This window comes from Oncorhynchus kisutch, linkage group LG15 (assembly GCF_002021735.2).
Source record: "Oncorhynchus kisutch isolate 150728-3 linkage group LG15, Okis_V2, whole genome shotgun sequence".
NCBI classification, from domain to species: domain Eukaryota; kingdom Metazoa; phylum Chordata; class Actinopteri; order Salmoniformes; family Salmonidae; genus Oncorhynchus; species Oncorhynchus kisutch.
Window position 1 is genome coordinate 95,800,664 of NC_034188.2, and position 16,656 is coordinate 95,817,319.

Here is a 16,656-nt window from a genome sequence, read left to right on the forward strand (position 1 = left end):
TAGATATAGGCACGTATATTAGATATGTATATTAGATATAGGCATGTAAATTAGATATAGGCATGTATATTAGATATCTATATTAGATATAGGCATGTATATTAGATATGTATATTAGATATAGGCATGTAAATTAGATATAGGCATGTATATTAGATATAGGCATGTAAATTAGATATAGGCATGTATATTAGATATGTATATTAGATATAGGCATGTAAATTAGATATGTATATTAGATATAGGCATGTATATTAGATATGTATATTAGATATAGGCATGTATATTAGATATAGGCATGTAAATTAGATATAGGCATGTATATTAGATATAGGCATGTATATTAGATATGTATATTAGATATGTATATTAGATATGTATATTAGATATGTATATTAGATATAGGCATGTATATTAGATATGTATATTAGATATAGGCACGTATATTAGATATGTATATTAGATATAGGCATGTAAATTAGATATGTATATTAGATATAGGCATGTAAATTAGATATGTATATTAGATATAGGCATGTATATTAGATATAGGCATGTATATTAGATATAGGCATGTATATTAGATATAGGCATGTAAATTAGATATAGGCATGTATATTAGATATGTATATTAGATATGTATATTAGATATAGGCATGTATATTAGATATAGGCACGTATATTAGATATAGGCACGTATATTAGATATAGGCACGTATATTAGATATAGGCATGTAAATTAGATATAGGCATGTATATTAGATATGTATATTAGATATGTATATTAGATATAGGCATGTAAATTAGATATAGGCATGTATATTAGATATGTATATTAGATATGTATATTAGATATAGGCATGTAAATTAGATATAGGCACGTATATTAGATATAGGCACGTATATTAGATATAGGCACGTATATTAGATATAGGCACGTATATTAGATATAGGCATGTATATTAGATATAGGCACGTATATTAGATATAGGCACGTATATTAGATATAGGCACGTATATTAGATATAGGCACGTATATTAGATATAGGCACGTATATTAGATATAGGCACGTATATTAGATATAGGCACGTATATTAGATATAGGCACGTATATTAGATATAGGCATGTATATTAGATATGTATATTAGATATAGGCATGTATATTAGATATAGGCATGTATATTAGATATAGGCATGTATATTAGATATAGGCATGTATATTAGATATAGGCATGTATATTAGATATGTATATTAGATATAGGCACGTATATTAGATATGTATATTAGATATAGGCACGTATATTAGATATAGGCATGTATATTAGATATGTATATTAGATATAGGCATGTATATTAGATATAGGCACGTATATTAGATATAGGCATGTATATTAGATATAGGCATGTATATTAGATATGTATATTAGATATAGGCACGTATATTAGATATAGGCACGTATATTAGATATGTATATTAGATATAGGCACGTATATTAGATATAGGCACGTATATTAGATATGTATATTAGATATAGGCACGTATATTAGATATAGGCATGTATATTAGATATGTATATTAGATATAGGCACGTATATTAGATATAGGCATGTATATTAGATATAGGCACGTATATTAGATATGTATATTAGATATAGGCATGTATATTAGATATGTATATTAGATATAGGCATGTATATTAGATATAGGCACGTATATTAGATATAGGCATGTATATTAGATATGTATATTAGATATAGGCATGTATATTAGATATAGGCACGTATATTAGATATAGGCACGTATATTAGATATAGGCATGTATATTAGATATAGGCATGTATATTAGATATAGGCATGTATATTAGATATGTATATTAGATATAGGCACGTATATTAGATATGTATATTAGATATAGGCATGTATATTAGATATAGGCATGTATATTAGATACGTATATTAGATATAGGCATGTATATTAGAGATGAATATTAGATATAGGCATGTAAATTAGATATGTATATTAGATATGTATATTAGATATGTATATTAGATATAGGCATGTATATTAGATATAGGCATGTAAATTAGATATGTAAATTAGATATGTATATTAGATATAGGGATGTATATTAGATATGTATATTAGATATAGGCATGTATATTAGATATCTATATTAGATATAGGCATGTATATTAGATATGTATATTAGATAGTCATCCATATTAGATATAGGCATGTATATTAGATATCTATATTAGATATAGGCATGTATATTAGATATGTATATTAGATATAGGCATGCGTATTAGATATAGGCATAGAACCCGATTGAACATCTTTCGAGACACCTGAACATAGCTGTGCAGAGACGCTCAACGTCTAACCTGACAGAGATTGACAGGATCTGCAGAGAAGAATGAGACAAACTCCCAAATGCCAAGCTTGTAGCATCATACTAAAGAAGAATTGAGGCTGTAATCGCGGCCAGATGTGCTTCAACAAAGTACTGAGGTAAAGGGTCTGAATACTTAGGTAAAGGTGATATTTACATTAGCAAAAATGTCTAAAAAACAGTTTTTGCTTTGTCATTATGGGGTAGTGTGTGTAGATTGATGGGGGAGAAAGGTATTATTCCATTTTAGAATAAGGCTGTAACGTAACAAAATGTGGAAAAAGTCAAGGGGTCTGAAAACTTTCCGAATGCCCTGTATTTATATTAGATAAAGATTTATTACCAGGCCTGTCTCTGGCGAGGATGCGGTCCTGTCCCAGAGAGATCTTCTCTTCCTGAATAAACATCCTGTCCATCATTACCATCTCAGCTGACGGGCCAAGGCGCTGTGAAACCAAACAGCATCACAGCCAGCTAATCAATCAACCATAACACAAAAGTTAGCGAGACAATCCTAGTGAGGGAGAAAGAGTAGACACTGAACAGACGGAACAGGTAAATCCCCTGGAGAAGGAACCCTAGTGAGGGAGGGCTGTAAGCAGGAGACAGAACAGGTAAATCACCCAGAGAAGGAACCCTAGTGAGGGAGGGCTGTAGCAGGAGACAGAACAGGTAAATCACCTGGAGAAGGAACCCTAGTGAGGGAGGGCTGTAGCAGGAGACAGAACAGGTAAATCACCTGGAGAAGGAACCCTAGTGAGGGAGGGCTGTAGCAGGATACAGAACAGGTAAATCACCTGGAGAAGGAACCCTAGTGAGGGAGGGCTGTAGCAGGAGACAGAACAGGTAAATCACCTGGAGAAGGAACCCTAGTGAGGGAGGGCTGTAGCAGGAGACAGAACAGGTAAATCACCCGGAGAAGGAACCCTAGTGAGGGAGGGCTGTAAGCAGGAGAACAGGTAAATCCCCTGGAGAAGGAACCCTAGTGAGGGAGGGCTGTAGCAGGAGACAGAACAGGTAAATCACCTGGAGAAGGAACCCTGGTGAGGGAGGGCTGTAGCAGGAGACAGAACAGGTAAATCACCTGGAGAAGTAAACCTAGTGAGGGAGGGCTGTAATAGCAGGAGATAGAACAGGTAAACCACCTGGAGAGGGAACCCTAGTGAGGGAGGGCTGTAAGCAGGAGACAGAACAGGTAAATCCCCTGGAGAAGGAACCCTGGTGAGGGAGGGCTGTAGCAGGAGACAGAACAGGTAAATCACCTGGAGAAGGAACCCTAGTGAGGGAGGGCTGTAGCAGGAGACAGAACCGGTAAATCACCTGGAGAAGGAACCCTAGTGAGGGAGGGCTGTAGCAGGAGACAGAACAGGTAAATCCCCTGGAGAAGGAACCCTAGTGAAGGAGGGCTGTAATAGCAGGAGACAGAACAGGTAAATCACCTGGAGAAGGAACCCTAGTGAGGGAGGGCTGTAGCAGGAGACAGAACAGGTAAATCACCTGGAGAAGGAACCCTAGTGAGGGAGGGCTGTAAGCAGGATACAGAACAGGTAAATCACCTGGAGAAGGAACCCTAGTGAGGGAGGGCTGTAGCAGGAGACAGAACAGGTAAATCACCCGGAGAAGGAACCCTAGTGAGGGAGGGCTGTAAGCAGGAGAACAGGTAAATCCCCTGGAGAAGGAACCCTAGTGAGGGAGGGCTGTAGCAGGAGACAGAACAGGTAAATCACCTGGAGAAGGAACCCTAGTGAGGGAGGGCTGTAGCAGGAGACAGAACAGGTAAATCACCTGGAGAAGTAAACCTAGTGAGGGAGGGCTGTAATAGCAGGAGATAGAACAGGTAAACCACCTGGAGAGGGAACCCTAGTGAGGGAGGGCTGTAAGCAGGAGACAGAACAGGTAAATCCCCTGGAGAAGGAACCCTGGTGAGGGAGGGCTGTAGCAGGAGACAGAACAGGTAAATCACCTGGAGAAGGAACCCTAGTGAGGGAGGGCTGTAGCAGGAGACAGAACCGGTAAATCACCTGGAGAAGGAACCCTAGTGAGGGAGGGCTGTAGCAGGAGACAGAACAGGTAAATCCCCTGGAGAAGGAACCCTAGTGAAGGAGGGCTGTAATAGCAGGAGACAGAACAGGTAAATCACCTGGAGAAGGAACCCTAGTGAGGGAGGGCTGTAGCAGGAGACAGAACAGGTAAATCAACTGGAGAAGGAACCCTAGTGAGGGAGGGCTGTAAGCAGGATACAGAACAGGTAAATCACCTGGAGAAGGAACCCTAGTGAGGGAGGGCTGTAGCAGGAGACAGAACAGGTAAATCACCTGGAGAAGGAACCCTAGTGAGGGAGGGCTGTAAGCAGGATACAGAACAGGTAAATCACCTGGAGAAGGAACCCTAGTGAGGGAGGGCTGTAGCAGGAGACAGAACAGGTAAATCACCTGGAGAAGGAAACCTAGTGAGGGAGGGCTGTAATAGCAGGAGATAGAACAGGTAAACCACCTGGAGAGGGAACCCTAGTGAGGGAGGGCTGTAGCAGGAGGCAGAACAGGTAAATCACCTGGAGAAGGAACCCTAGTGAGGGAGGGCTGTAGCAGGAGGCAGATAACTTAAATAACAAGGTAATATAATATCTTACCGTTGATTCCTCAAAAAGGAGGTGTCTGTATTTATCCAGCATAGCCTGCGTTCTCTTCAGGAGCTGGCTGGAAACCCTCTCAAACTCATCATCCACTGAAGGGGAGATAATATGGAACAGGGAGGTGGAGATCAGACAGTGGGAACCAATGGTACATAATTAGGGCTTGGAGTTTCATACGTTTAGGGCTGGGAAATGCCAGGGACATGGCGATAGGATGGAATCATTCTTAGGTGCCGATACGACATGTATTGCAATTCTCACGATTCTACATGTATTGCGATTCTCTTCTTAGTCTGCGCGTCTGCTCCGCACAGACCGGACAAGTTTAAGCAGAGCGCGAAATGGATTATGGTCATTGTAGTTAATTACCACGTTTTCTGCGCTAAACTATGCTGAATATTGGGCTGTTGGAAACTACAATTCCCTGCTACATCGTACAGTTCAGGCTACATCTGATTTATCTCTACAGAAACAGCACATCAAACTCACAGAAAGAAACAAAATGGAATTCAAATATTTCACTGATGTCGGTCAATTAGTTGTTTAAAAACCCCCAAAATAACAGACATTTCCCGTTAACTTGTTTGGGATAGGGGGCAGCATTTTCACTTTTGGATGAATAGCGTGCCTAAAGTGAACTGCCTCCTACTCAGTCCCAGATGCTAATATATGCATATTATTATTAGTATTGGATAGAAAACACTGAAGTTTCTAAACTGTTTGAATGATGTCTGTGAGAATAACATAACTCATATGGCAGGCAAAAACCTGAGAAGAAATCCAGAAAGGAAGTGGGAAATCTGAGGTTTGTAGTTTTTGAACTCACCCCTATCGAATACACAGTGGGATATGGGTTATTTTGCACTTCCTAAGGCTTCCACTAGATGTCAATTGTCTTTAGAATGTTGTTTCAGGCTGCTCATGTGAAGGGGGACCGGATGGGAGTTGTTGGACTAAGAGGTCTGCCTACAGCCTCGTTCTCAGTCACGCACTTTCTCTTGAGAGGTAGCTCTCGTTCCCTTACTTTTCTACAGACAATGGAATTCTCCAGTTGGAACATTATTGAACTTTTATGATAAAAACATCCTAAAGATTGATTTGACAAGTTTCTTCGACCAGTAATAACTTTTTGAACGTTTCGTCCGAATGGACCAGATCTCGCTTTTGGATTTGTTTACCAAACGCCCTAACAAAAGAAGCTATTGGACATAAATGGACATAAATGATGGACATTATCCAACACAACAAGCATTTATTGTGGAACTGCGATTCCTGGGAGTGCATTCTGATGAAGATCAGAGGTAAGTGAATATTTATAATGCTATTTATGAATAATGTTGACTATCCAACAATGCGGATATTTCTCTGGCTGGTTTGGGCTCTGAGCGCCGTTCTCATATTATTGCATGGTTTGCTTTTTCCGTAAAGTTTTTAAAAAATCTGACACAGCGTTTGCATTAAGGAGAAGTGTAAAGTTCCATGCATAACACTTGAATTTTCATCAACATTTATTATGAGTATTTCTGTGAATTGATGTGGCTCTCTGCAATATCACTGCATGTTTTGGAACTTCTGAACGTAACACGCCAATGTAAAATAGGATTTTTGGATATAAATATGCACTTTACCGAACAAAACATACATGTATTGTGTAACGTGAAGTCCTATGAGTGTCATCTGATGAAGATCATCAAAGGTTAGTGATTAATTTGATCTCTATTTGTGCTTTTTGTGACTGCTCTCTTTGGCTGGAAAAATGGCTGGGTTTTTCTGTGAGTTGGTGGTGACCTAACATAATCGTTTGTGGAGCTTTTGCTGTAAAGCATTTTTTTTTTTTTAACCAGACACTGTGGCTGGATTAACAAGAATTGTATCTTTAAAATGGTGCCTAATACTTGTATGTTTGAGAAATTAGATTTATGAGATTTCTGTCGGTTTGTATTTGGCGCCCTGCAATTTCATTGGCTGTTGGCGAGGGGTTCCGCTAGCGGAACGGGGTTCCGCCAGTCCTAGACAGGTTGATCGCTCAGCACTATTCACTATTTTAAAAGAAAATGGAGAGCTATAGGATGAAAACACAGGAGTTTTGGCACAGGTACAGCAAACTAGCGCTAGCTGACGCTACCTACCTTGTATTACAAATCGATACTTGGAGTCAAAGTATATGGCCAATATACCACGGCTAATGACTTCTTGGGCACGACGCAACGCGGCCCATAGCCGTGGTATATTGGCCATGTACCACAAATGCTGAAGAGCCTTATTGCTATTGTAAACTGGTTACCAACATAATTACAACAGTAAAAATAAGTTGTCATACCCGTGGTATACGGTCAATATATATCACTGCTGTCAGCCAATCAGCATTCAGGGTTCAAACCACCCAGTTTATAATACTGTATCAATCCCCACCAAATCAAAAATACACATGTTAACAGCAGTGTGTGTGTACCTCTGAGGTAGTCGTGTGGTGCGGTGGCGGTGCCCTGGTAGAGGTGGTAAGGCACCAGGCGGGTCAGGGTGTGTGTACCTCTGTCGTAGTCGTGTGGTGGGGTGGCAGTGCCCTGGTAGAGGTGGTAAGGCACCAGGCCGGTCAGGGTGTCTTCAAAGCACTGGAAGGAAGATCTGTAGTCTGGGTGGAGGACTGAGCCCTGCTGCTTCCTCAGCTGCTCCAACATCCTGCACACACCACACAGGGTCGAGGAAGATTGGCAATTCAGTCTTGTGACCTTACTTTTAACAAGCGGTAGGACAACACTCATGCTCACAAACAAACACCACATAAAAAAGAGATCAGAAATACATTCCAGGAGAATGATACAGGAGCATACCTGGCTTCCTTGCTGGGTTTAGCCATACTGAAAGGCAACTTCATAGCAGCAGTCTGTCAGGTGAACAAGACACAGCATCCATCACAGCATCAGAACCAGATTGATTAGACAGGTGATTAAATAGAGTCAGAAATGGAAGCCAGCAGGATTGGTTGAGGGTCTCCTGACCTGTGTTTGTAGAGAGGCCAGACAAGGGCTGAAAGTCTGCTGTGTAGAGGTCATCTGACTCAGACCTGACACGGACTCCACCCCCCCCACCTGGCAGAGGAAAGAGGGATAGTAAAAGAATACTATTGAACCTTTATTTATCCAGTCAGTTAAGAACAAATTCATATTTATTTCTATTTGATGGCCAATAAAGCTTTTTGAATTTAAAGGAGTCAAACGGTTGAGATGAGGGTTGAGCATCAGTAGGTGTTACCTACCTTCACAGCCTGGTGTAGTGACTGTTGACCAGGCTGGTTAGCTGGAGCCACGCCCCCCTGGGTCACCTGAGCTCCTGACAACAGGTCATTGAATGCTGAAAAGAGATGGGAGTCAGATCAGGAACACATTTCATAGTAGTGATGTTGTTTCTTTCTGACCTGTGGCAGGAGCAGGCACGTCTTGTTGTTGACCACCATGCTGTTGGGGTTGGGGCTGGCTTTGCTGCTGCCTTTTGGCCTGTAGTAGAATGTTCTGTTGCACCTGAGCATGAATAAAGAGAGAAAGTTGATTATTTGAATACTTTGATAAACACTCAGGTAGCAGCAAGTCAAAACATCTGAGCAGTGAAGTGTGTTCCTTCACACCTGGTGTTTCTGTTGTGGAGAGGGCTGAGCACCAACCAGCTGCAGGCGGTGCTGCCGCTCTGCTGTTAAGACCTGGGTCTTCAAAACCCCACCCCCGGGGTCCCCCACCTGGCTAGCAGTGAACTGGAGGCCTGCCAGAGGGGCCTGGAGGATCTGGGGGGGTTTGGGGGAGCGAGAGGGAGGGGGGACATCCGGTTCGTAGAGAGCAGGCTGGGATGGGGGCCGGGGCTGGAGATGTATCTGTTGTTGTTGTGGGGCAGGCTGGGAGGGGGGCCGGGGCTGGAGGTGTATCTGTTGTTGTTGTTGTAGTGCAGGCTGGGAGTGGCCTGGTATCTGGTTCTGGATAATGAACATTGGGGGAAGAGAGGAGGGGGTGCAGGATCGGGCGGGGGTCTGGGGTTGAGAAGGGGGCCAGGACTGGGGGGAATGCATGTGGAGGGGGGAGGGCTGGGGGCTGTCCGACAGAGGAAGGGCAGTGTGAGAGGCCAGGGGCTGGGAGGGGGACAGGCTCTGGAGCTTCAGTTGCTGCTGCTGGCCACCCGCCTGGGGCATCTGGGGTTAGAGGTCGAAACAAACAGGAAACACGTCAGAAACTAACACAGAGGAAACAAACATGATATTTAGGTTCCAAACAACACAAGTTATGCTAGAACATGTGGAACTGCATTTTAAACAGGTCAGGTAGCTATAGGACATCAAGCAAAAAAAAGGTATTAATAGTAATATTTAAAGTAGTAGTAGTAGTAGTAGTAGTAGTAGTAGAAGATGGTAATATTTAAAGTAGTAGTAGTAGTAGATAGTAATATTTAAAGTAGTAATATTTAAAGTAGTAAAAATAGTAATATTTAAAATAGTAGAGGTAGTTGTACTATTTGTAGTAGTAGTAGTGGTAGTAAATAGTCATAATTGCAGCAGTAGTAGTAGTAGTAAATAGTAATATTTAAAGTAGTAGAAGTAATAGTAATATTTAAAGTAGTAGTAGTGGTAAATAGTCATATTTAAAGTAGTAGTAATAGTCAATAGTAATATTTAAAGAAGTAGTAGTAATAGTAATATTTAAAGTAGTAGTAAATAGTCATATTTAAAGTAGTAGAAGTAATAGTAATATTTAAAGTAGTAGTAAATAGTAATATTTAAAGTAGTAGAAGTAATAGTAATATTTAAAGTAGTAGTAGTGGTAAATAGTCATATTTAAAGTAGTAGTAATAGTCAATAGTAATATTTAAAGAAGTAGTAGTAATAGTAATATTTAAAGTAGTAGTAAATAGTAATATTTAAAGTAGTAGCAGTAATAGTAATATTTAAAGTAGTAGTAAATAGTAATATTTAAAGTAGTAGAAGTAATAGTAATATTTAAAGTAGTAGTAGTGGTAAATAGTCATATTTACAGTAGTAGTAATAGTCAATAGTAATATTTAAAGTAGTAGTAGTGATACATAGTCATATTTAAAGTAGTGGTAAATAGTAATAGTTATAGTAGAAAATGGTAAATAGTAATATTTAAAGTAGTAGTAGTAAATAGTCATATTTAAAGAAGTAGTAAATAGTCATATTTAAAGAAGTAGTAGTAGTAGTAGTAGTAGTAGTAGTAAATAGTAATATTTAAAGTAGTAGTAGTAGTAAGTAGTAATATTTAAAGTAGTAGTGGTGGTAAATAGTAGTAGTAGTAAATAGTCATATTTAAAGTAGTAAATAGTAATATTTAAAGTAGTAGTGATAAATAGTAATATTTAAAGTAGTAGTAGTAGTAGTAAATGGTAATATTTAAAGTAGTAGTAGTAGTAGTAAATTGTAATATTTAAAGTAGTAGTAGTAAATTGTAATATTTAAAGTAGTAGTAGTAGTAGTAAATTGTAATCTTTAAAGTAGTAGTAGTAAATAGTAATATTTAAAGTAGTAGTGGTAAATAGTAATATTTAAAGTAGTAGTAGTAAATAGTCATATTTAAAGTAGTAGTAGTAAATAGTAATATTTAAATAAGTAGTAGTAATAGTAATTGAAGTAGTAGTAGTAGTAGTAGTAGTAGTAGTATATAGTAATATTTAAAGTAGTAGTAAATAGTAATATTTAAAGTAGTAGTAAATAGTAATATTTAAAGTAGTAGTAAATAGTAATATTTAAATAAGTAGTAGTAATAGTAATATTTAAAGTAGTAGTAGTAAATGGTCATATTTAAAGTAGTAGGAGTAATAGTAATATTTAAAGTAGTAGGAGTAATAGTAATATTTAAAGTAGTAGGAGTAATAGTAATATTTAAAGTAGTAGTAGTAAATGGTCATATTTAAAGTAGTAGTAGTAGTAAATAGTAATACTTAAAGTAGTAGTAAATAGTCCTATTTAAAGTAGTAGTAGTAGTAAATAGTAATATTTAAAGTAGTAGTTAATAGTCATATTTAAAGTAGTTGTGATAAAGTAATATTTAAAGTAGTAGTAAATAGTCATATTTAAAGCAGTAGTAAATAGTAATATTTAAAATGGTAGTAGTAGTAAATAGTCAAATTTAAAGTAGTAGTAGTAAATAGTAATATTTAAAGTAGTAATAGATAGTAATATTTAAAGTAGTAGTAAATAGTAATATTTACAGTAGTAGTAGTCAATGGTAATATTTACAGTAGTAGTAGTAAATTGTAATATTTAAAGTAGTAGTAAATAGTAATATTTAAAGTAGTAGTAAATAGTAATATTTAAAGTATTGGTAGTAGTAGTAGTAAATAGTAATATTTAAAGTAGTAGAAGTAGTAAATAAAGTAGTAGTAGTAAATAAAGTAGTAGTAGTAGTAAATAGTCATATTTAAAGTAGTAGTAGTAGATAGTAATATTTAAAGTAGTAGTAGTAGATAGTAATATTTAAAGTAGTAGTAGTAGATAGTAATATTTAAAGTAGTAGTAGTAGTAAATAGTAATTTTTAAGGTAATAGTAAATAGTAATATTTAAGGTAATAGTAAATAGTAATATTTAAAGTAGTAGTAGTCAATAGTAATATTTAAAGTAGTAGTCAATAGTAATATTTAAAGTAGTAGTAGTAGTAGTAGTCAATAGTAATATTTAAAGTAGTAGTAGTACATAGTAATATTTAAAGTATTAGTAGTAGTAGTAGTAGTAGTAGTAAATGGTCATATTTAAAGTAGTAGAGGTAGTATATAAAGTAGTAGTAGTAGTAAATAGTCATATTTAAAGTAGTAGTAGTCAATAGTAATATTTAAAGTAGTAGTCAATAGTAATATTTAAAGTAGTAGTAGTAGTAGTCAATAGTAATATTTAAAGTAGTAGTAGTACATAGTAATATTTAAAGTAGTAGTAGTAGTAGTAGTAGTAGTAAATGGTCATATTTAAAGTAGTAGAGGTAGTATATAAAGTAGTAGTAGTAGTAGTAAATAGTCATATTTAAAGTAGTAGTAGTAGTAAATAGTAACATTTAAAGTAGTAGGAATAGTAAATAGTAATATTTAAAGTAGGAGTAATAGTAATATTTAAAGTAGTAGTAGTGATAAATAGTAATATTTAAAGTAGTAGTAGTAAATAGTAATATTTAAAATAGTAGTAAATAGTAATATTTAAAGTAGTAATAGTAATATTTATAGTAGTAGTAAATGGTAATATTTAAAGTAGTAGTAGTAAATAGTCATATTTAAAGTAGTAGTAAATAGTCATATTTAAAAAAGTAGTAGTAAATACTAATGTTTAAAGTAGTAATAAATAGTCATATTTATAGTAGTAGTAGTTGTAAATGGTCATTTTTAAAGTAGTAATAGTAATATTTGCAGTAGTAGTAGTAATATTTAAAGTAGTACTAGTGGTAAATAGTAATATTTAAAGTAGTAGTAGTAAATAGTAATATTTAAAGTAGTAGTAAATAGTAATAAATAGGAATATTTATAGTAGTAGTAGTAAATAGTAATATTTAAAGTAGTAGTAGTAATTAGTCATATTTAAACCAGAGAGGACAGTGTGTCACCAACAGCGTTGGTGGTGAAAATGCATAAAATATTTGAATAGGGTAGGTAGTGTGTACTAGCCAACTACTTAGTGTGTACTAGCCAACTACCTAGTGTGAACTAGCTTGCGTGTACTAGCTAGCTGCACAAGTACCAGTGGTTGACATTACGTCCTGGACCAGTATGTGCGTAGCACCCTGACGCACTGTACCAGAGCTACTGGGCCGACTGGTATGTGCATAGCACCCTGACGCACTGTGCCAGGGCTACTGGGCCGACTGGTATGTGCGTAGCACCCTGACGCACTGGACCAGAGCTACTGGGCCGACTGGTATGTGCGTAGCACCATGACGCACTGGACCAGAGCTACTGGGACGACTGGTATGTGCGTAGCACCATGACGCACTGGACCAGAGCTACTGGGCCGACTGGTATGTGCGTAGCACCATGACGCACTGGACCAGAGCTACTGGGACGACTGGTATGTGCGTAGCACCCTGACGCACTGGACCAGAGCTACTGGGACGACTGGTACAGTGCCTTGCGAAAGTATTCGGCCCCCTTGAACTTTGCGACCTTTTTGCCACATTTCAGGCTTCAAACATAAAGATATAAAACTATTTTTTTGTGAAGAATCAACAACAAGTGGGACACAATCATGAAGTGGAACGACATTTATTGGATATTTCAAACTTTTTTAACAAATCAAAAACTGAAAAATTGGGCGTGCAAAATTATTCAGCCCCTTTACTTTCAGTGCAGCAAACTCTCTCCAGAAGTTCAGTGAGGATCTCTGAATGATCCAATGTTGACCTAAATGACTAATGATGATAAATACAATCCACCTGTGTGTAATCAAGTCTCCGTATAAATGCACCTGCACTGTGATAGTCTCAGAGGTCCGTTAAAAGCGCAGAGAGCATCATGAAGAACAAGGAACACACCAGGCAGGTCCGAGATACTGTTGTGAAGAAGTTTAAAGCCGGATTTGGATACAAAAAGATTTCCCAAGCTTTAAACATCCCAAGGAGCACTGTGCAAGTGATAATATTGAAATGGAAGGAGTATCAGACCACTGCAAATCTACCAAGACCTGGCCGTCCCTCTAAACTTTCAGCTCATACAAGGAGAAGACTGATCAGAGATGCAGCCAAGAGGCCCATGATCACTCTGGATGAACTGCAGAGATCTACAGCTGAGGTGGGAGACTCTGTCCATAAGACAACAATCAGTCGTATATTGCACAAATCTGGCCTTTATGGAAGAGTGGCAAGAAGAAAGCCATTTCTTAAAGATATCCATAAAAAGTGTCGTTTAAAGTTTGCCACAAGCCACCTGGGAGACACACCAAACATGTGGAAGAAGGTGCTCTGGTCAGATGAAACAAAATTGAACTTTTTGGCAACAATGCAAAGCGTTATGTTTGGCGTAAAAGCAACACAGCTCATCACCCTGAACACACCATCCCCACTGTCAAACATGGTGGTGGTAGCATCATGGTTTGGGCCTGCTTTTCTTCAGCAGGTACAGGGAAGATGGTTCAAAATGATGGGAAGATGGATGGAGCCAAATACAGGACCATTCTAGAAGAAAACCTGATGGAGTCTGCAAAAGACCTGAGACTGGGACGGAGATTTGTCTTCCAAAACATAAAGCAAAATCTACAATGGAATGGTTCAAAAATAAACATATCCAGGTGTTAGAATGGCCAAGTCAAAGTCCAGACCTGAATCCAATCGAGAATCTGTGGAAAGAACTGAAAACTGCTGTTCACAAATGCTCTCCATCCAACCTCACTGAGCTCGAGCTGTTTTGCAAGGAGGAATGGGAAAAAAATTCAGTCTCTCGATGTGCAAAACTGATAGAGACATACCCCAAGCGACTTACAGCTGTAATCGCAGCAAAAGGTGGCGCTACAAAGTATTAACTTTAGGGGGCTGAATCATTTAGCACGCCCAATTTTTCAGTTTTTGATTTGTTAAAAAAGTTTGAAATATCCAATAAATGTCATTCCACTTCATGATTGTGTCCCACTTGTTGTTGATTCTTCACAAAAAAAATACAGTTTTATATCTTTATGTTTGAAGCCTGAAATGTGGCAAAAGGTCGCAAAGTTCAAGGGGGCCGAATACTTTCGCAAGGCACTGTATGTGCGTAGCACTACTTTAAAGTCAGAAATCACTGGCCATGAACGGTGTGTTTACAAAACCGCGTTGGTAATAAAGCATAATTTGTTTGACTGAAGCTTCTGGGGAAGCTAGCTTTAGCTTGGTACCTAGCTAGCACCAATACAACCAGCCTGAAAACAATGACCAGTAGAAATTGCAGTCGTTTTCACTATTCTTAGCAATTATTTAGGAATCCTTGTACGTGTTAACTAGGTAGCCACTTGTTGTTCGTCTATTGAAATTTAACTTCAGCTCATGAAAATAAATAGCTAGCCAGCTACTTAACGTTAGCCTTTGGCAACAGGGTTATTAGCAGCCGGCTAGCTTCATCTGGCTAGTGAGGCTCGACCGGACCGGGTTGTGAAGCTAGCCACAATAATATTTACATACACCTTAGGCAAATACATTTAAACTCAGTATCACAACTCCTGACATTTAATCCTAGTAAGAATTCCCTGTTTTAGGTCAGTTAAAATCACAACCTATTGAAGAACGTGAAATGTCAGAATAATAGTAGAGAGAATGATTTATTTCAGCTTTTATTTCTTTCATCACATTCCCAGTAGTAGTTGGTAGCATTGCCTTTAAATTGTAAAACTTGTGTCAAACGTTTCAGGTAGCCTTCCACAAGCTTCCCACAATAAGTTGGGTGAATTTCAGCCCATTCCTCCTGACAAAGTTGGTGTAACTGAGTCAGGTTTGTAGGCCTCTTTGCTCACACACGCTTTTTCAGTTCTACACAGATTTTCTATGTGATCATGCTTTGTGATGGCCATTCCAATACCTTGATTTTGATGTCCTTAAGCCTTTTTGCCACAACTTTGGAAGTATGTTTGGGGTCATTGTCCATTTGGAAGACCCATTTGCGACCAAGCTTTAACTGATGTCTTGAGATGTTGCTTCAATATATTCACAATTTTCCAACCTCATTTTTTTATTTATTTTTATTTCACCTTTATTTAACCAGGTAGGCTAGTTGAGAACAAGTTCTCATTTGCAACTGCGACCTGGCCAAGATAAAGCATAGCAGTGTGAGCATACAACAAAGAGTTACACATGGAGTAAACAATTAACAAGTCAATAACACAGTAGAAAACGAAGGGGGGGTCTATATACAATGTGTGCAAAAGGCATGAGGAGGTAGGCAAATAATTACAATGTTGCAGATTAACACTGGAGTGATAAAAGATCAGATGGTCATGTACAGGTAGAGATATTGGTGTGCAGAAGAGCAGAAAAGTAAATAAATAAAAACAGTATGGGGATGAGGTAGGTTAAAAGGGTGGGCTATTTACCAATAGACTATGTACAGCTGCAGCGATCGGTTAGCTGCTCAGATAGCTGATGTTTGAAGTTGGTGAGGGAGATAAAAGTCTCCAACTTCAGCGATTTTTGCAATTCGTTCCAGTCACAGGCAGCAGAGTACTGGAACGAAAGTGAGCTGAGATAAGGCGGAGCTTTACCTAGCATAGACTTGTAGAGTCCATCTATTTTGTGAAGTGCATCAGTCCCTCCTGCAGCAAAGCACACCCACAACATGATGCTGCCACCCCCGTGCTTCACGGTTGGGATGGTGTTCTTCGGCTTGCAAGCCTACCCCTTTTTCCTCCAAACATAACGACGGTCATTATGGCCAAACGGTTTTATTTTTATTTCATCGGACATTTCTACATTTCTAGTACTATCTTTGTCCCTATGTGCAGTTGCAAACTGTAATCTGGCTTTTTTATGGCGGTTTTGGAGCAGTGGATTCTTCCTTGCTGAGCAGCCTTTCAGGTTATGTCGATATAGGACTCGTTTTACTGTGGATATAGATACTTTGTACCTGTTTCCTCCAGCATCTTCACAAGGTCCTTTGCTGTTGTTCTGGGATTGATTTGCACTTTTCGCACCAAAGTAC

The 16,656-nt window shown here is 38.1% G+C and overlaps 1 protein-coding gene across 3 annotated transcripts in view; it reads right to left on the reverse strand.

Moving 5' to 3' along the window:
• The window catches only part of LOC109880845 (BRD4-interacting chromatin-remodeling complex-associated protein), a 50,842-nt gene that overhangs the window by 10,888 nt on the left and 23,298 nt on the right, over window positions 1-16,656 (reverse strand). For 2 of the 3 annotated variants that reach the window (XM_031791315.1, XM_031791316.1), the window contains 8 exons: window positions 8,653-9,204; window positions 8,446-8,548; window positions 8,287-8,381; window positions 8,030-8,119; window positions 7,862-7,914; window positions 7,483-7,709; window positions 5,028-5,122; window positions 2,742-2,844 (listed from right to left, as the gene is read on the reverse strand). In XM_031791315.1, the coding sequence (XP_031647175.1) occupies window positions 2,742-2,844; window positions 5,028-5,122; window positions 7,483-7,709; window positions 7,862-7,914; window positions 8,030-8,119; window positions 8,287-8,381; window positions 8,446-8,548; window positions 8,653-9,204 (1,318 nt within the window). The remainder of the gene's footprint in view (window positions 1-2,741; window positions 2,845-5,027; window positions 5,123-7,482; window positions 7,710-7,861; window positions 7,915-8,029; window positions 8,120-8,286; window positions 8,382-8,445; window positions 8,549-8,652; window positions 9,205-16,656) is intronic. The other variant, XM_031791317.1, reaches the window with a different exon arrangement.